We start from the raw sequence: 21,265 nt of genomic DNA, 5'->3' as shown, positions 1-21,265 counted from the left end.
GAAAAATGAATGGCTGTCTATGGGCCTCTGCTGGATATATATGGTCATTACACTATTCTTTCAAAACTGTGATTTCTACAAGTTTTCTCTAACCACCAGATGGCAGTATTGTACACCTAACACCTAGATCAATATCAAGAAACAGTTTAAATTCAATTTAGATCATCATTTAAGAGATTTATTCATAAAAATGTAATATTTCACATGCAAGCTAATGGTGTAGTTGAGGATTTTGTGGTAAACAGGTACAAAAGTACTTCATATCTCCCAAAACACAGCATTAATGTATAGATGAGAAGTAAACAAAGAAAATGAAATATTATTTTTATGATTAAAATTTATAAATATTTAACAATTACTCTTTCAATTTTGGGGTCATATTGACCCCAAAGGACACAGGTGTAAACAGGAAAAACAGGTCTTATGAGGGTTAAGAAATAATGCTAATGCGAATAAATGCAGTGTATATATTAAAGCTTCACATTTGCGTTCACTAGTGAGCACTAAACAGCGCCAGAGATCCAGAATAAAGCGCTTGAAATCAGCGAAGGACACAATCTGTGATTTAAACAGATGAAACGCTGCTGACAAACAGGAGAAACACTGCGTGACGAGACAGAATCATTTACCATGGATTTATTTTACTGTAACACTAACTGCACCATGGTATTGCTGCACAAATGAGGGATATATTGGTATATTTTTAATGTAGACATGTATTAAAGGAGTAATGGAATATAATTACAGTATTTTGTGATTAAGCTAGTTTGTGCATTTATTAGACCGCTGTTCTTCATACAAATACCTAGAACCATGTAGGCCAAGTTCATTTTTATACCATGGTATTGAGGTGCTATAGGCCTGTGTTTTTACCATAGACTGTATAAAAACATGGACGTAGTGTCCGTGGCGTCACCCGTAGGTTTCTGAAGAGCATTTTTGAAGCCTAAAGTGGGCGGAGCCGACCGCCGCCATCTTGGCAAGCGCGTCACCATGCGTCACTCCCGGGTAATCGAAAATGGGCAAAAAGGCGGTACATGCGTGGAGCTGGTTGCTGAAACCACGCCCACCTAGCTCGCCAGTGATGACAGCAGCAGCAATCCGCCTGTCACTCAACTGGCCACGCTCTAATTATGCAGAACTGTGAGGGTCAATATAATTTAAACGGATGAGTTATAAAAAAATTCACCCCCCTCACAGTTGTCATGAAGGGCAAAATTAGCTATATAGACCAAAATCATTTTTTGCACCAGGCTGTAAACATGTTTTTTTCTGCTGTAAAGTTGGGCATTTTAACATGGAGAGTCTATAGGATTGACTCCCTTTAGCAGCCAGCCTCTAGCAGCCAGTCGATGAATTGCAGTTTTAGTCACTTCCGTGTTGGCTTCACGAGAGAGAGCGGGAGGTTGCCGCTTGGTTTTTACTGGTTATCGTTATGTATGCTGTATGGAAGACCAAGGGTTAATTTTAATAACTCAAACAGTCAGAATAATTAAATGTCACCATATACATTTTTTGATAATGAACATGAGGATGCAGGATTAGGATGCAGATGTAAATTCAAGTCAGTCAAATGTGCATTTTAAGAGACAAAAAGTAATATTACTAATATTGCAGCCTGCTCTGCAAACTGTGCTGAAGATACATGAATTCAAAGTCACGCAACACAAGCCTGTTTGATGATTTGAAACAACAGCCAATCACTCATTAGAACAGAGATCACCAGACTCGGTCCTGGAGCGCCGGTGTCCTGCAGAGTTTAGCTCCAGCTTCTCAACACCACTGCCAGGACATTTCTAGCATACCTAGCAAGACCTTGATTAGCTGATTCAGGTGTGTTTAAACTCTGCAGGACACCAGCGCTCCAGGACCGAGTCTGGTGACCCCTGCATTACAGCATGCAGAAACTAGGACATTCATTTCTAATTAAGAGATTTATTTTGTTAATGAAAAATAACTGGAAAAGTGTCAAGAATTCAAAGACGTGAAGTGTTTGTCATGTTCTCAGCATAAAGAGTCGTTTAAAACCACAATTAAAGTCTGGCTTCTACAACTTTCACTTAGGAGCAAAAATATGCCTTTAAACTTGAAAGAAATAAAGGTTTGACATTTTTCATGATAATTATTGATATTGACTGATATGAAACATTTTATTGTGAATTTTTTTTGGCCATATTGTCCAGCCCTGCTTTCAAGGGAACTGACCGACTTCAGAAAAGCATTTGCAATGAACCTGTTTGTTGTTTTTGTTCAGATCGATACGAAAATCCACCCATGATTTTACGCAGCAAACACGCAGAGCTGTAAATTAGAAGAAAAAATAAATAAATAAAATTTGGTTTAAAGGCTGAAATGTGATGTTTATCATTTTATTTGATTTATTTGGTGAAAACCTGTATCTGAGCTGTAGATCATGATATCTGTTTAATATGTTACTAGACATTGCTCTCAATGTCAATTTCTGCAGTTCTTAAAAAACTCAGTGGAGGGGTGTAGCATGGGTCAAAGAAGAACACGGGACACTCTGACCAGGAGCGCTTCTAGACCCTTTTCAGATTGTCATTGACTTTTTTTGTTTGTTCAGTTTGCACACTGAAAATGCATCGGAGCTCTTATTTTTGAACTCTCAAAGTGCACCATATTAATGCATTTAAATTTAAAATGTATAAAATATTCTCACGGGGGGGCCATGCCCCCAGACCCACCTACAGGGAAGCAGGACCACCCACCACTGCCTCACTACATCTTACATGAGCATGATGTGAGCCTCCATTCATGTCCATTAGCCCCTGATGTTTTGGTCGCAGCCCCAGATGTTTTCAAATCCTAGAAACTCTCCTGATCATTAACAAACAATATTAGATGTGTGTCAATATAACGGATCTGTGCATTTATTGCATTAATAATGTCATTCACGGCTCTTAATTAAGTAACTGCTTTAACTTTAAATTGCTTTAATAAGTATTTGTGTATATTTACTGAAGAAGGTGGAACATGATCTTGGTAAGCAGTTTGACAAATATCAAATATTTTTCATCAAAAACTGTGCTCATTAAGGTACCAGCAGACATGCTAATCCAGCACAAATTGGTGCATGAGATGTCACCAAAATGAAGCATTTGAACCTAAAAACTAAATACCAAAATGGGTTGGAACTGAAAAAGATCCACTTTTGAAAAGAAAACTTTATTATATCTGTTCGTCTGTATCATCTCAGTGAGATTTTATAGTTTCACGCATGTGCAGTAAGATGAATTTAGTGTTTCTGATGTTTCAGTGTGGATGAGAAGCTTTTGGAAAACACTTGTAAACTCTAGTGTGGACAGAGAGCGTTTTAAAATGAAAATGACTTTTTCAAATGGATCTAAATTAATAATCATGTGTCAAGACACGTCATTTCCATCAATGCATGATGTCTGAGTCCAAAACGGTAATTAAATAAATATAAATCCCTATTTATTAAAATAAAGATATTTCCACGTGACTCTAAAGCTGAATCCACATATTACTGTTCTGTTTACATTATGTAGTGATTTGCGACACTGCTAACTAGTTCAAAAAGACCTTATAGACCTTATTAACCTGATAGAAAAACAATGAATGTTTATGAGATGAGCTCAGTGATACAGTCCAACAACAATCTGTGTGTGTGTGTGTGCATCTGTGAGAGTGTGTGTGTGTGTGTGCGTGTGTGCGCGTTTTTGTGAAAAGTCAGGACATAGATGTGTATAATGACGAGGGTATGACAGGTATTACAAGGTGAAGGTGACATCTCAGGACATTGACCCATGTCCCCACTTTTCAAAACGCTTATAAATCACTCAGAATGAGGTTTTTTTGGGGGAAGTTGAAATGCACAGCCTCCTGTAAGGGGTAGGTTTAGGTGTAGGGTTGGTGTAGGACAATAGCACATACAGTAAGTACAGTATAAAAACCATTACGCCTATGGGATGTCCCCACTTTTCACAAAAACAAACGTGTGTGTGTGTGTGTGTGCGCGTGTGTGTATCTGTTTTTCTATTCAGGTGGGGACTTAAACCTGAATACACACAGACTCATGGGGACTCGTGTCACGGGTAAACAAGTTTTTTGAAAACCTAAAAATGCCTGCAGTTTATAGAGAGTCCCCACAAGGACAGCAAACCAGACGTGTGTGTGTGTCTGTGTTTCTGTGAGAGTATGTGTGTCTGTGAGTGTGTGCGCGTTTATATTCCTACACTTTCGTGGTCCTGCCGTCATCATGATCTCTCCTCCATGATCCATACTATAAACACAAACACACATTAATGTAGACCTGCATCATTCACACACACACACACACACACACCAACATGATCTCACAGAATTCCGTGTAATGTTCACGGACTTAATTAACCTCCGAATCGCCGAAAATTCTGTGATGGGCTCACAGAAGTGATACCAATGTAAGTCAGTGACAGGCATCAGCCGTGCTCCACGCACGGAAACCCTTAGCATCAATATGCCGACGCGATACTGGGAAATTTATCGTCATCATTATTGTTCAGAACTGGGTAGGTTTAGGGTAGGGGTGGGGTCAGGTACTCCAGTGAAAGTATAACTGCATCGGAGTCACTCTTTTTACGTGGTCCGATGCAGCGCTGGTGTTGAACCAGTGAATCCGTGCATGGACCACGGCTGATGCCTTCTGTGAGCCCATCACGGAATTTTCGGCGATTCCGTGATACCACCACAGATTCGGGGTTAATTAAGTCCGTGAACATTCTGTGAGATCAGGTTGCACACACACATTCAGTATGTCAGTATTAGTGTTTGACATACTTGAGTATCTGCAGTTTATAGTTTGGATCCTCCAGTTTGTGTTTGAGCAGCTGGACTCCTGAATCTCCTGGGTGATTGTAGCTCAGATCCAGCTCTCTCAGGTGTGAGGGGTTTGAACTCAGAGCTGAAGACAAATAACCACAGCCTTCCTCTGACACCATACAGCCAGACAACCTACAGACACACACAGACAGATCATCTACAGACACACACGGTCAGATCATCTACAGACACACACGGTCAGATCATCTACAGACACACACGGTCAGATCATCTACAGACACACGGTCAGATCATCTACAGACACACACGGTCAGATCATCTACAGACACACACGGTCAGATCATCTACAGACACACACGGTCAGCTCATCTACAGACACACACGGTCAGATCATCTACAGACACACACGGTCAGATCATCTACAGACACACACGGTCAGATCATCTACAGACACACACAGTCAGATCATCTACAGACACACAGTCAGTTCATCTACAGACACACACTAGCTGTGTCCCAAAGCTAAGTGTACACACTTCGGAGTGTACGGACTTGAAGGCCACGCCTCGGTGCACGAAGGACACTCAAAGTGCATGAGACGCCCGCCTTGCAGGATTTCCTATTTGCGCCACCAGGTGTTCCCGATTGCGGCTCCTGTCGAGTAGCAACGGTGCGAGATGAGAGCTGCCATCCTGACAGGTCGTTTAAAAAAAAAGTTATGGAGCCAGCATTGCACATATTTGTTTTTATATTTTATATTTTACTGGAGGAGATGGTGGAATGTTTCACCGCAGCGCCGGTAATGTACCTCAGGCTTAGCCAAGACCGTGGCCGGGTAAATTTTATTGTTTTGCTGCGTCCTTGCTGGATTACAACTTTTAATGCAGGCATTGCGTTTGAACTGACTTGAATAATGTAATGACACATATGAAAAAATACAAAATCATGCACACGCATATATAGAAGTTCAAATGCTGACTGATATGTTACCAATGTGCGATTTTATAATAGTTTATTGTCTTGACCATGGTGAACATATTTTGAAAGGTTTGCAACCCTGATTTTAGGCAATTAAGTAAACATAAAAATAAAACTGAATAAATAAAAAACAAATTATGCATTGTTCAGCGGCAGCTGTGACAGCTGAACAGTGCTCTGTATGGCCGGTCCGATTTCATCACATGCATCCTTTGATATAGTTCGTAACAATTTGTCAATTTTCTGTCAAGAAATGTTATTTTCATTTTCAAAATAATCAGTGGTGGACTGTAAGGAAGTACATTCATTAGGTATTCTCGTACAAATGTGAAGTAATACGTTTTTTTTGTTTGTTTTTTTCCCCTCACAGGACAGTTTCAGTTTTGGGTGAACTATCCCTTTAACTAAGGATTTAAATATGACTAGTGGTTTTCTCCCAATGTAGTTCACTAAAGTACCTCAATATTTCTTTTACTAATTACTTTGTCATAGCTCTGAACAATGTTTATTTTCCTTCTTTCCCTAAATCAGACCAGACCCTGTACTGCAGGATAAAGCTGAATGAGCCAGCGCTGGACACGTTTTTAATGGTTTTGGGCTGAGCGTGGAGAAAACGAAAAAAAAAAAATCAGTCGGTTCACTCCAAGCAGAATCATATTTGAACGTTTCTGTTCCTGCATTCTTCTATTATTACCGTTCCGAAACCGGTTCGAGTAGAAAAAATAACGGTTAATATCATTATTTTTTTATATATTTTTTTAATTGTCTTTGCCTATAATAATAAAGTACAGTGTTTTCTTTACACAAAAAGAAAAAAAAAAAAAGGAAAAAGAAAAAAAAAGTGCCTATACTATAAAAACGTCAATCCAAAAACAAATTAAAGGTGAAACTGATGCCTACCCTTGGCACGAATCCAAATGTTTCCAAATTCGCGACGTATCTGGATGCTAAAATATTATTTATTATAGACTTTGTACTTTCATCGACGTAAAACATCATCCTTCACATTGGCTATATCATCACAGTGAGGTGGTGGTCACGCTGAATGCAACAGATTGGACAACGGAGCACTGTAACTTTTTATACATTCCTTTAACTGTATTTTATTTTGATAATGAACTGGCTGCAATGTCACAAAAATATGTTGTGTCTTTGTGCGCGTGAGGCGCCAGCGTGATATGGCTATACCAACGCTGGTTGCTTATAAAGATGCAAGATGTCATTCAAAACTGTAAAGCTTTTGCAAAACAAATAAAATTCGCTGTGTTCTTTGAATATCCTGGGAAACGGAGGGCGCATTTGAAGTCGCTTTCAAATTACGGAGCTTTAAATCGGCGTGACGCAATGAATCGGCCTTGAATGCGGTCTTCGCAGTGCGCATTCTGAATTGGGACAGCTACGTCGGCGCTGTGACTGTCGCACTTCAAATACAGACTTGAGTGTGTACACTTCACATTGGGACAGTCTCCGTGAGTGTCGGTGTGACGCATTCACACTTAAATGCACTCAAGTGTGTACACTTAGCTTTGGGACACATCTACAGTCAGATCATCTACAGACACACAGACCGATCATCTACAGACACACATCAACATTATGACCAGCTGACTGTAAATGCTTTTATGTTGTTAATACCTCAGTATCTGCAGCTGACAGTTTGTACTCTTCAGTCCATCAGAAATAAACTTTACACCAGAGTCCTGCAGGTCATTGTTACTCAGATCCAGCTCTCTCAGGACACAGTTTGAGGATTGAAGAGCTGAAGACACAATTTCACAATGCTGATCTGAGAGATTACAGCCAGAAAATCTGGAAGAGATTAAATACTTTTTAAGAATTAACACAAACAGATCATCTACAGACACACAGATTAAATAACATTTAAGAATTCGCATTAAAAATGTTTATGCTTCATTTTCAAAGCCTTCTTTATATGGTATCAGCCCATATATGGCATCTTCTTTACAAAGAATACCACTTTTGGTTTTATGATACATAAAGCAGTAAAATTAAGCAAATTTCTGGGTCAGCAGAGGGACGGGTCAGTGGATGGGTAGAGAGAGGTTCCAGGACAGCGCTGCAGCTGTGTTGCGCCTGGGATTTGTAGTTATGAATGTTTTGAAGGAGAGAATAGCACGCTGAAAGGCTAAAGCATCGGCGTCACGGATAAATGGCTCAAGCTTCTGTTATTAGCTCTAAAATGACGTTTTGGAAATTGCAATGGAAGGTTTATGAGATGTGCAAGAAATGAGTTAAACACACGAGATTTCAGGATGGAAACATGACAAATGTCTTGAAATAAATCATCATAACAATGTCTTGATGTGTGGTTGTGACTCCAGGCCGTTCAAATGATTACAGAAATAATGCACTCCCGAAGTGATAATATGGCCACAACGCTGGAGCTCATTAATGGAACGGTCTTTCTTCATTCTCAAACCAATTAAGACTGAACCAATTAAATTATTGACCGAAGCGCTTATTGCGATAGAAAACACTGTAATGGTTTCCACTGATTACGAAATATTTTTGTTTGCTGGCGTGGTACTATTATATAGGTCTATAAATAAGGAAGGGGGGCCCAAAATATGGTTTTTCCTATGTCACGATAAGAGGTAAATCCAGCACGGTTTATTGAACAGAAAGAGAGCAAAATAGCATTTACATTATCAAAGAACATTATCATTGACTTTAGTCTCGCCAGAATTCAAGCACTCTCAAAAACTCCCATTAATCACTGAAGTTGCTTACATTGTGAAGGAGTTAAAACAAAAAAACATCTTTTGACTGAAAATGTTTCCTCGGCCAAACCCCATTCCACAGCCGTACCTGTCACACACTCAGTTTAAGAGCAGGGCTCGAAATTAACTTTTTTACTTGGTAGCACTGGTGCGCCCAACTTTAAAAAGTTAGGAGCACCAGCAAAAATTTAGGAGCACCCACCAAAAATTAATGAACACCATAACTACAAATTATATATTAACAGATTTCATCTTTACATTCTTAACTTTAATGCAGATTGGTTAATATATCAGCTGTCAGTCACTCAGTCACTGCTTTCTGCTGTCAGGTGACAGGGAGCTATAACTACCGCGGGAAATGCAAAGGGCTGAAGAAGAGAGAAAATGAAAAGAAACACTGACTGATTTCTTTCGTAAACCACCGAAGTTAATCTGAGTTTGGTTAAACACAGAGAGAGAGCTCCTCTTTGGCGAGGGTTAGGATGGTGTATGCCGTGTTAAATTTTACATTCAGCTCTGCAAATTGCGCAGAACGGCTGGCAGCTAGGGGTGTGCAATATTGACAAAAATGTATATCACTTTTTTTTTTCCGATAACGAGAATTAGACAATATTTTGCTTGTGTTATTGTGCTGATCTTGTGTTATTGTGCTGGTAGTCTTGTGAACTACCGTGGACAGCTGATTTTGATATTCTTCATATTCTATGTACTGGTCAGTTCACAGCAGTGATAGAAATGAATCTTTTCCAATAAGTTTAAATATATTTTTACCTTTTATGGTCATTTTCACAATTAAGCCATTTTTTTTTCTAAAAGTGTGCATCATCATTTGAGTCAAATTCTTACATTTAATCAGTCAATTAGAATAATAAGACATTTGGGCTGTTATCAAGCAAATGAAATCAGTATCAACAAAATTAATCTTTGAATTTGAATTTTGAATTTCTGAAGTGGCATTTAGATGCACTTACACCTGCTTAATGAGGACATGAATGCATTTAACCTGCAGTTACACATGCATATATAATGTTTTAATACTGTAAACATAAAACGTTGAATACTGATATTTGAAATTATTTAAAAAAAAAATTAAATGTGAAATTACAATCGCCAGTAGGTGGCATCAAGTCACTGTTAATAAGTGAGTCACTGCGATTGAACCGAATCATTTAAACGGTTGATTCATTCAGGAACGAAACGAAACGCCGTTATGTTGCTCAGAGACACGAAACAGTGCTGTGGCTTTGTTTGGAATTATTTTTGTTGTCGAAATGGAGCAAAAACAGGAAATATGGCGTCTACAACGTCTATTAATATTCACTTCTTGTTTATTGAACTGTTGTATAAAATCAATATCTCATTTGTAATCATGCTGATTTTTGGAGGAAAAAAACGGCACTGTTCGTGTGATATTAACTATATGAAATGATATAAAGCCCCCATATATCGAATTTTGTTTTGCATTTTAATAGACTGAATCATCCAGTGAAAAAGCACTGTAAATGCGCACGCGCACTAGACTTCATCCCGTCATGCATGCGTGCACTGTCTGTAGGTGTTTGGTTTGGTTTGGTTTTTGCAATATACTCGATAATGTCAAATCGCACATCGTTAAAACAACAATTACGATATTATCGCAGCCCCTTACGTGAGCATCCTGACAATTAAAGGCCTTAACGATTGAACCTGATGATCCTGAACGTTTTGCCACACACTTGTCCCTGCATTTCTTGTGTTTGGCACTCTCTCTGTATTTAACCAAGCTCTCGAGCTTAAAATGTGTAGATTCGGTGGCGAATGCTCTTAGTGTTCCTGCAAACTCCGTCCCACAGGCTTTAAAGTGAAGCAGTGCATAGAGCACAGTGCATTTTCATAGCAGATCCCACTCGAAGTCTTTCAACCATTCTCTCTGAAAACTGTACACCTTTTCGGCTGCTGGGTCAACATTCACCACATGATTGCTATCACCAGCACCATTATTTGTAACTTTAGGTGGTTTACAAAAGAAATATTTTTGCATCCCTTTGCATTTCCCGCAGTAGTTAGCTCCCGGTCACCTGACAGCAGAAAGCAGTGACTGAGTGATTGACAGCTAATATTAACCAATCTAAAATCTGCATTAAATTTAAGAACGTAAAGATGAAGTTATGTAACGTTTGATAGAACAGCAGACCGGTCACCGTATCAGCACACAGAAGGCACATAACTGTGAACATTTTTAGAGAAATGAAAACAGGTCGCACTACAACAATTATATGCACTCGCACAAATGCTCCCAAATATATTTTGAGGTCGCACAGATTAAATTATGGGAGCATATGCGACCAAAATGGTCGCAATTTTGAGCCTTGAAGAGCCGTGTTTGTCTTCTTGTAATCTGATCAAAAATTAGCCTTCTTAATACGAGGTGACATCTCAAAGTGATTTACAGGGGCATTTTCTTCTTACCTTTTTTCTGATTGTATTAAATGTATGCAGTGTTTCCTCCAGGATTTATTCCAGCTGTGGTGGCAGGACTATTTCCCATGATCGTGTTCTGGCCACATGACTCAGCGCTCAAATGAACATATTAGTCCTTTAACAAGTGCAAGCAGCTATTAAAAATATTAACGCTAATACGGGTGTTTTTCCTCTGGTGATTGTTTGTTTGTTTGTGTGTTTTTTGTCATAGGCTACTTAGCGTGTCCCAGAATTGAAAGCGCCGGGACATGTAAACACCATATCGGATTAGATAACGTCTCATGTAAACAGTCCACCGAATCTTTCAATTGGAATGATTTTAATCGGAATGACAAAAAAAGTGTACATGTAAACGTGGCTAGTGATTAATAACCCATTCATAACTACAGCAGCTTCGTTACTGAATGAATGAATGAATGAATGAATGAATGAATGAATGAATGACGCCTGGCTCATTAAGACAGTGACTTGCTGTCACCTATTGCTGGTTTTATTTTTAAATCTACAAGTAGCCTATCACTTCCATTTGCCATCATTTATTGCTTTATTTATTATATGAATAATACACTTAATGGAATGTTAAGAATATGGCATAAAACATGACATACAATTAATAAGGATAGAAAATCTTTGCCTCTATGAAGGTAAAAAATGCACCTGTAAATCAATAAAAAAAATACCTTAAAGTTTCACTTTAGTAGCAACAACGACTTTCTAAAGTTGTTCTGAATTATGAATCAAAGCCTGATCATATTATTAACATCTTAACTGTCACTATTAGTCCTGCATAGATTCAGTCTTCCACATATTCTGCTTATTGTGAATATAATTCATCACTTTTGGACGCTGCAAAGCTAAACTGCAGCTTATTTCTGTGTTTGGAGACTAATGTTGTGAATCAGGGCTTGTTCTCTGCAGTCTTTCACAGAAATGTGTCACATCTGAGTTTGAGTCGTTTCCTCAAAAGATTAACATGTAAATGGATATATGACACATATCTCATTAAAAGACAAAACTTAGGTTATGTTGTGTTGAATAATTTATGTACGTGTCAAAGCTGACAGAGTAAATATTAATTTAAAAAACTAGACCTATATCACTCATAATATTCCCATTCACAGTAATACACATTTTCTCTTGTTTTATTTATTTTATGGCATAATGCAGACCTCTTTAAATGTATAATAATGTAAAATACTGGCGAGTGCTGTACAGTAAAGAGTAAACACACTTCAAGCACTGCCTTCACTGTAATAGTTCACTGTAACAGCAGTCAAACAGCTGGAACATAAGCATTTATGATCAATAATTACTGAAGATTAAAGGTTATAATGCTATATTATTATTACTATTAATATTACCAGTAATGTATAGTGAAAATGTCTGAATTGCAGCTTCACTGATCAATGGTGTCGACCGTCCCTTTGCTCCACCTGCTGCTGATTTAATGAACGAGTTTCTCATGTGACTGGGTTGTGTTTACCGCGGTGATAACAGACATTTTACTCCACTATCTACTGTATTAAAAACACCTGTCGTGACTCCTTTAAGATTCTGGCCTGTTATTTAGGAGAAAATCTCTCATTCAGGAACATTTATTATAAAGGTGTCAGATTCATTATTAAATATGATAGTTTAGTTAATGATTAAACACTCACAGAGCTTTTCTGTAGTTGATCACAGCTGGTATCAGTCTTCTTCTGCCCTCATCTGATGTGTTGTATTTCATGAGCTCAAACTCATCCAGCGGCTCCTCTGACATCTGAAGCATGTAGGAGATTGTAGAGCAGTGAGCAGGAGAGAGTTTCTCTGAGTGTTTGTCTGATTTCACAAACTCCTGAATCTCTCTGAACAGAGTCTGATCTTTCACTTCCAGCAGACAGAGGAACAGATTGATGGATTCACCAGCTGAGAGAGGAGGATGTATAAAATAAGCATCAACATCATCATTTTTGATCTTCATTTTAATGTACAGTGTGGTTCTGCTGATGGTCTCTGAGCTGTTCTCTGTGTGTGTCAGTAGATCCTGTAAGAGTCTCTGATTGGACTCCAGTGAGACGCCCAGCAGGAACCGCAGGAACAGATCCAGACGTCCATTCTTACTCACGAGTGCTTTATCTACTGCTGATGATAGTAGATCATACAGAGAGACTTTAAATCTGTAAGATCTGAATTCATGCAGTGGCTCCATGTTCTTTATTAAATAGCAGTAAAGCAGATAGAAAGCAGCGAGAAACTCCTGAACGCTCAGATGAACGAAGCTGTAGACTTTTCTCTGATGAATCACAGATTCCTGCTTAAAGATCTCAGTGCAAATCCCAGAATACACTGAGGCGTCAGTGACGTCTATGCCGCTCTCAATCAGGTCCTCCTCATAGAACATCACATTGCCCTTCATCAGCTGTTTGAAAGCCACTTCAGCAAGTTTCACAATCACTTCTCTGTTGGACTGCAGGAGTTTCTCTGGATCTCTGTCTTCATACTTCTGGTTCCTCATGTTGATCTGAATCAGCAGGAAGTGGATGTACATTTCAGTCAGAGTTTGAGGGATTTCTGCACTCAGATCTTCTTCCAGGAGCTTCTGAAGCACAGTGGATGAGATCCAGCAGAAGACGGGGATGTGGCACATGATGTGGAGGCTTCTTGCTCTTCTGATGTGTGAGATGATTCTGCTGGCTTGATGCTGGTCACTGATTCTCTTCCTGAAATATTCCTCCTTCTGAGGCTCATTGAATCCCTGAATTTCTGTCAGACGGTTGATGTATTTGGAGGGGATCTGATTGGCTGCTGCTGGTCTGGAGGTGATCCAGATGAGAGCAGAGGGAAGCAGCTCTCCTTTCATGAGCTTTGACATCAACACACCCACTGATGAAGTCTCAGTCACATCACAAACTTTCTGAGCGTCTGAAAACATCAGTGTGATTCTGCTTTCATCCAGACCATCAAAGATGAACACAACTTTACACTCCTCATAAATCTTTGAGTCCAGATCTTGAAGTTCAGGATGAAAGTCCAGCAGAAGTCTGTGAAGACTGTACTGATGATCTCGGATCAAGTTCAGCTCTCGAAATGGAAGCACAAACATGAAATCTACATCCTGATGGGCTTTTCCCTCGGCCCAGTCCAGAATGAACTTCTGCACAGAGACGGTTTTTCCGATTCCAGCGATGCCTTTAGTAAGAACAGTCTTGATCTGGTCTTTCTCCTCACATCCTGGTTCAGCTGAGGCTTTAAAGATGTCATTGCAGTAGATTGGAGTGTCTTGTGAGTGTTGTGTTCTGGCTGTTTTCTCCATCTGTAAAACCTCATGTTCTTCATTCACTTCTTCACTCTCTCCTCTATGATGTAGAGCTGTGTGTAGATCCTGTTCAGGAGGCTTTCATTCTCCTGGAGGTTCAGTCCCTCAAATAATCTCTCATACTTGTTCTTCATGCTGGTTTTGAGCTGGTCTTTGACTCTCTGTAGTTCATCATTCACTGGTTGATCATGTTCGCTTCGTGTTGTTCAGACAGAAGACAGAGGCTCCTCCAGAGATGCTTCGCTCCATCTGCTCTGCTGAAATATCACAAGAACAACTGATTACACATATCTAACAATAAAGGATGCTTAAATTAAAATCTAAATCGATAGAGATGTCTTGTATTTTCGGTATAATTTCAGTTTATCTGTGAAGTAATATGTATGTCACCTGGGGTCAGAGGTCACTGCTTCATCACTGAGGTCAAGAGGATCACGCTTCATGGATGCGTCACTCTTCAGAGACACACGGCTGTGATCTGGTGATGAAGATTTCTTCCTCTTCCTGAAGATCCTGATAAACACAGAAATCATTCTTCCTTTAGTTCTGTCTGCTGTTTCATTTATTATAAGCAGGGCTGCAACAATAACTGATCAAATCAATAATAATAATAATACTGGTCAGTGAGTGTGATTATGGATTAGTCTCGTCTGAACGCTGTGCTCAGAAAGCATCCGTCCGTCTCATCACTTTATATCAGTGAATAACACATTTCTCTGGATAAACTGATGAAAACAGCTGCTGTGTGAAAGATGCAGGAGCAAGTCGTCTGAAACATCAGAGCGCTTTATATTCAGCTCTTCAGAAAAGCACAAGCGTTTACTGCGGTTTGTTCTGTTGTGCTTTGACAGACGTCTGCTGTTTAATGCTTTAGAGACGTGTTCTCCTCAGCGAGAGTAAACATACGGTTAAATGCTTCTCTGTGAATCTAAAGCCCGGCTCACCGCGGTGCGATTTTGGCCACGATTTGGTCGTCTGAGACAAATTTTGAAAATCCTAAAAGATTCCTATAATCTTAGGCTAAAATCTGTAGTCTTTGATCGCTGGTTTGACATGTTCACCGACAGCCGATTAATGATTGTTGCGATTAAATTTGTCAGAAGATTTGGCGCACCGTCCTGCAGTGACTACCCCTACGATGAAGGTCAAACTGTCTCCGTTTTTCAAGGCAAGCTATGAGCAGAATTAATGCGAGAATTATTCTATCAGCCATAAACTCCGGCGCTCACAGAATTCATCTGATATGTTTCTTTTCTATATAAACACTGGTCATATGGGTGTGTAGAGCTGCACACACTATTCTTCTTAAATACACCGGTATTTACTCCAGAGACGTCAGTGAAGGAGCGCCGCTGAACACATGCAGGTCAAACACAGCAATAACTCTGAAATATACATTCTGATCAAATATTTATACTTAATAAATTCATGAGAATATTTCATCAGAAATTAAATGTAGGTGTAGAGTGTGTGATGGTGTTTTTATTTGAGCAGTAACAGTAACTGTTGGAGCAGCAGAATATAGTTCAAATGAGTGAATGTGTGTCTCTCAAACCTTGTTCAAGTTAACATTTTGTGCTTTTATTTTTGTTTCTTATTTTTAATTTAGTCATTTATCTTTTAATGGTAAGCAATAGGGGTGTCCCCGACTAAGGATTGTCATAGTCGAATCATATATTTGGGGGCGGAGCAAAACACATTATCAAGAGTCAAATCAGACGTTCGACAGTCATAAATACACATGGAAAATGTGCAACGGACGCCTCACAGATACAAACGGAGTAAATAATGTTTTATGTTTTGATTAAAAGACAGTTAACATTAAACGTCAGTGAAACCCTTAAGAATTCACAACATTTTTTTACAATAGTGCTCTCACTATAACTTTATATGATCGTAGTTATAACGTTCTGCATTTCTGTGTTGAGCTGCGCGCGCTGCAGAGGACCAGTAGAACGAAGCAGATGATAGCAGGTTTTTAATCAATGGGATTTAACTCATTTATCTCACATAGAATACGCTTCATTATTTATATAACACAACGTTAATATTACCACTTATAGGCTATCTGCACAAAATGCCCCGAATGCACATGAACACGTCTGCGCGGCTCTGAATGAACTCCTTTTATTGCACAAATTAACACACTCTCTAAGTTTAAAAAATAAATATTAGAAGAGTTGTAACTATCTTTCACTGTATCTCACGTTCAGTCACTCACACAGATCACGTTACATACGCAGAGACATTCAGCAACACAAACTTCTCAGCGCTGCACCACAGTTTTATCAGTAAAATAGCTTAATCGATCAAGAGCTACATTACTCTCTCAACAAGGAGCTCGTAACATCATTGTTTCTAAAACAATTAAAGCCAGAGTTCTCTCGTAAATGAACACTTGGTGAATTACACTTTTCTGAGAATAGAGTATCTAAGTGTAGATCGCTAAACTGCAAGCTAACCGGTGTTTTCAGAAAGCAAGCGTGTTTATCCTCAGTGAAGAGAGAGCGAGTGCACACATGGTTGCCAGGTTGACAAAGATTAGTAACACACTTAGCAGATATTTCTGTATTGCTCAAGTGTGAAGCTCTGTTTCAGGGACGTCTCGTTATATCAGGCAACCCAGCTGTGTTCCTCTGCGGTCAGATTAAACCTTGTTGTTGCCTATATATTATACTCTATTCATTATTTTTTAGAAACATTGCACTTTTCTACTGTGTTTTAAACGGTGTTCTTGTATTCAAATTAAGCGCGGTCCACTGCTGCACACGTGTCAAGATATCCATACAGAGACAGAATCAAACCTCTGTGACGATACATCGTCGTATCGATGCTCCGAACACAGCTCTACAGTCTGTGGTTCACTAACAGTGGAAACACACTCTTGTTCTGGTTTGTGGATCAGTGTGTGTCTGAATCTGCTGCTGTTGCTCAGTGTGTGTTTCTCTGATTGAACATGTTGAAGCAGCACTTGTCGACTCGTGGAGCGTCTGAGAAATGATGAACTGTGATCCGCTGATTGTTCACGCTGGTCAGTGTTTATCAGCGCAGCATGAATTGACCTTAACACTGGATTATCTCACCTGGGGTCAGAGGTCACTGGATCATTACTGAAATTAGGAGGACGACCCATGGATGCGTCACTCTTCAGAGACACACAGCTGTGATCAGGAGATGAAGATCTCTCTCTGTTCTCCATGATGACAAACTGACTTCACACCTGCATATGGAGACATAAGAGCACAAATGACACATAATATTGTGATGATTATTGCAGTAAATCTTAACGCTACACACACGATGAGATTGAAGAGAATGTGGAGCTGCAGCAGGATCCTTTTCTTCTGAATCATAAAGTGCTGGTTTACTGACTGTAGTGAAGAAGATCTGAAGAGTGATCCTCATGAGCATCGTCAGTATCTGAGCTCACTGATGCTCTTGTGTCTTACTGAACATATTTGACTTCAGCAGCAGGAGAAAAGCATCCATCATGAAAATTGTGTTACCTTATGAGTACCACCAGTGAAGATCAGTGTATCAGGTCTAATGTATGTCACTGGTGTCACTGTACTGTTTTTTCTGTCACATTAAATAAATAAAACACAATCTACTTATTTTGTGCATTGTCATTATTTTTCCGTAATTATGACTATATGTGCTGAAAAAAAAGAGAAATAATATTTCATAAAAACGTTTAATATTGCTAAAGAAGGTAACACCAGTGACAAAAAAATAGTACATGTGGTCTTGAAATAATTGCACAAAAAGCTAAATAAATAAATAAGCTGTAATTTATATGTATTCATAAAGTCAAAAGGTAATCTAATAATGTGGTCTAAGTTTAAATGTTAAAAAGAAATACAAAAACATCTTGCCGTACCAAAAGTGGACGTTTCTGTAGAATGACCCTTAAATTTATCCTGAATTTACAAAAATCAATATAAATGAACATAAAAATAAACAATTACTCAAGACTGCACAATAACACAATAACACACCATCAACCTTCACCTCCAAGTGAATCTCACAGCAGACTGGAAGATGTGTATTCAGATATTAAACCCGCTCCTGATGGAAAACCACAGATAAAAAGTCAGAAAAGTGCAGTGTGCCACACATTTCTTGCACTTTGTGGGCGACGAGGCTGTAAAAGTTTACAATACTCTTGAATTTCAAAACACAAAATCGATGTGTTCAAGCATAAGTTCAACAACTATCGAGAACCGAGATAAAACTCGAGGCTCGAACACCATCAGAGAATATATCACTAAACATAACGACTGCGATCTATTTCATATTTAACTGTTTACATCTCTGTATAATTTAGACTGTAATGAATCCGTAAATTAATCTGAACTAAAAGCAGAATCAACAGAGCTCGATATCATTATAATCCTGAAGATGAATTTGTTCATTTCTACATGCGTCACAACTCCACAAAATGGCGGATAACTTCTGAAGCTTAACGTTTAAAGATCGAGTTTGACCGCGACACAAAATACAACATAATATCAGAAGACGATAAATGAACTTACTGTAGTGTGATGTTTCTGACCGTTTTAAGGCTTCAAAACTCGTCTCTTTATTTTGGATTTAACGGCGATCTTCAAAATGCGCTTTTCCTTACAATTTACTTTCGGTTTGACACACAGGAAGAGCCCAGAGTGAAAGTGCGCATGCGCAGAACTGCTTCGTGAAGATTCGAATCTTTCGTGAATCATTTGTTTCGAAACAGTGGTTCAGAGAGCGCGAATCAACAAAGTCACGTGATTTCAGTAAACGAGGCTTCATTACGTCATAACTGTTTCGAAATCAATCAATAGTATTAGGTTGCCATCATTGAGAAGGTGCCTACAATCAATAAAATCAAGAATAAGACGAAGTCTACTTGAACAAACACTTTACTACATTTATAGTTTAGAAAATCTTACTTCTAATCCCCACCTTCACCATCGATCTTGTATGATGACCATTACAGACTGTTTCACTTTGAAGTGAGGCACAGTCACGGTACTCGGTTCTGTCTTACCATTATTAATTTCCATTTCAAAACTTTTTTATTATCATCTGTGTCTAGTTTTGATTTAAGTTGTACCCCTCTGTAGGTTGTAGTGTCCTTGATGCAGTGTTAAATGAGATGGCCTTGTAAGACATACAGGACTCAAAAAACATTTGATATTTTTTTAATATCTGATCAACTTTTGAATGTTTGAGGTTTTACTTACTAGTCAGATGCTCATAGTGTCTTGGAGATGTTCTTCAACAAGAGGTCCCTCCAACTCTGCTGCACGGCCATCAGCATGGAAGACTATAGGAACATAAACAATCTGTCACAGAGCCAACAATACCTAATATACAGTGTCAGGTTTATTAGAAATAAACTACAGCAGAGGTGAAATGCAGAAAAGAGAAAGAATAATGTACAGAACATACAAATGAATCTTAAGAAATGAGAATTTATGTTTTTAGGTTTTATAGATGCGTGATGATATAGGTGAAATATATTGTGAAAAATGCATATGAAGTTATTTAATAAGCTTTCTCAGATCACCTGTGTATCCTATATCTCTGTCAGCAGCTCCCATTAGAGGGGCTTTTTATTTTCCTGATGCTCCTGAGATCACAGTATAATTTTTTATCAACATTTGTCAACAATGAAAGATAAAAACGTGTTTGGGATAGTTTCAGCCCATTTTAGTTCATTTAAGTGGATTAACAGTACAGTGCAATTTTTAGGTTTAATTAATTAGCTCATTCTTGAGACATGGGACAGAACATGTCCAGCAATAGTAACTTCTATCAGGTTTAAAAATAACAGTAGGCTATGAACCTCTGTAATGCAGCTCTGAAATGAATTGTACTCTGATATTACAAAGTTTTACTGTACTTAAATAGAACAAATACACGATTCCTTACCAAGAGATGCTGAACAATGAATCAAAGGAGCGTTGCTTTCATCATGTCTAATTCATTCCTGTAACATATATTTTGCTGTAAACAGTAGTCCTAAGTAGGTGTCCTTCCTTTACAGAAGAATACATTGTTTAATGTCACCTGTTGTTAGTGTTTTTTAGGTCTTACTTTTATAGATGACCAAGTGTGTTTGTTAACTGACAACCCTTGCTAGTGTTATGAAAGAATGAGCTGGTCTGAGACATGTATGAAGTGTTTTGATAGTTGTTGTGCATTTTGAATGTGGAATGAACTGCTGTGCCAAGCTGAAAGCTGGTTAGAAGTGTGTGAAGAGTTTTGAAGAAGTGACTTTAGTATTGAGAAATGTGTCCTAGGGATTGTAAAAACTAATAAATGATTAATCACAAACTATCACAAAAATTAAGTATCTTGGGATGATCGAGGGGCACAAGGAAAATCTCAGACCCGGCCCTGTGGCGGGGGGTGCTGTAGCACCTTCAGCACCCCTAGTTCCCGCGGTCGTGTGTGTGTGTGTGTGTGTGTGAGAGAGAGAGAGAGAGAGAGTAAGTGAGAGAGAGTGTGTGTGTGTGTGTGTGTGTGTGTGTGTGTGTGTGTGTGTGTGTGTGTGAGAGAGATCATATACTTTCAGTCTCGAGGCCCAGTGCTGTTAATGGGGGATCTGAATGCTAGAACAGGGAGAGAAGCGGACTACATTAGTTCAGATGGAGATAAATATATTAACAGTCTACATATGTACCAACAAAAACGTTTTACTAAAGCACGACAGAATTATGACAACACAGTAAACAGACATGGAAAACAGGTCCTGCAGCTCTGCAAAAGCCTGGGTCTATACATAGTTAACGGCAGAATAAAGGGTGATTCTCCGGGTCGACTCACCTACTGCTCCTGTCTGGGCAGCAGCACAGTAGACTACGCCATTACAGATCTACACCAAAGCAAAATCAACTATTTCACAGTGATGCCACAGCTACTGTTATCAGACCACAGCCACATAGTCCTCAGTCTGAACACGTCAGTGAATCTTATGCCATCTTCAGAGCAGAAGGTC

General features: G+C 38.9%; 1 protein-coding gene and 1 pseudogene across 9 annotated transcripts in view; both read right to left on the bottom strand.

Annotated features, from left to right (window-relative positions):
* LOC131538755 (NACHT, LRR and PYD domains-containing protein 3-like) overlaps window positions 1-19,850 on the bottom strand; it is a 117,149-nt gene extending 97,299 nt beyond the window's left edge. For 3 of the 9 annotated variants that reach the window (XM_058772845.1, XM_058772900.1, XM_058772934.1), the window contains exons 1-4: window positions 18,816-18,940; window positions 18,279-18,348; window positions 17,364-17,500; window positions 14,671-14,793 (exon numbers count right to left, since the gene is read on the bottom strand). In XM_058772845.1, coding sequence (XP_058628828.1) covers window positions 14,671-14,793; window positions 17,364-17,479 — 239 coding nt within the window. In that variant the 5' untranslated portion in view covers window positions 17,480-17,500; window positions 18,279-18,348; window positions 18,816-18,940. The other 6 variants (XM_058772892.1, XM_058772860.1, XM_058772885.1 and 3 more) reach the window with 6 other exon arrangements.
* Window positions 12,637-14,569, bottom strand: LOC131548881 (protein NLRC3-like; annotated as a pseudogene).
* Window positions 19,851-21,265: the final 1,415 nt, after the last annotated feature.

Source organism: Onychostoma macrolepis, chromosome 01 (genome assembly GCF_012432095.1).
Source record: "Onychostoma macrolepis isolate SWU-2019 chromosome 01, ASM1243209v1, whole genome shotgun sequence".
NCBI classification, from domain to species: Eukaryota; Metazoa; Chordata; class Actinopteri; order Cypriniformes; family Cyprinidae; genus Onychostoma; species Onychostoma macrolepis.
Note: the sequence above shows the minus strand (reverse complement) of the source record. Positions and strands in the feature narration are given on the sequence as shown.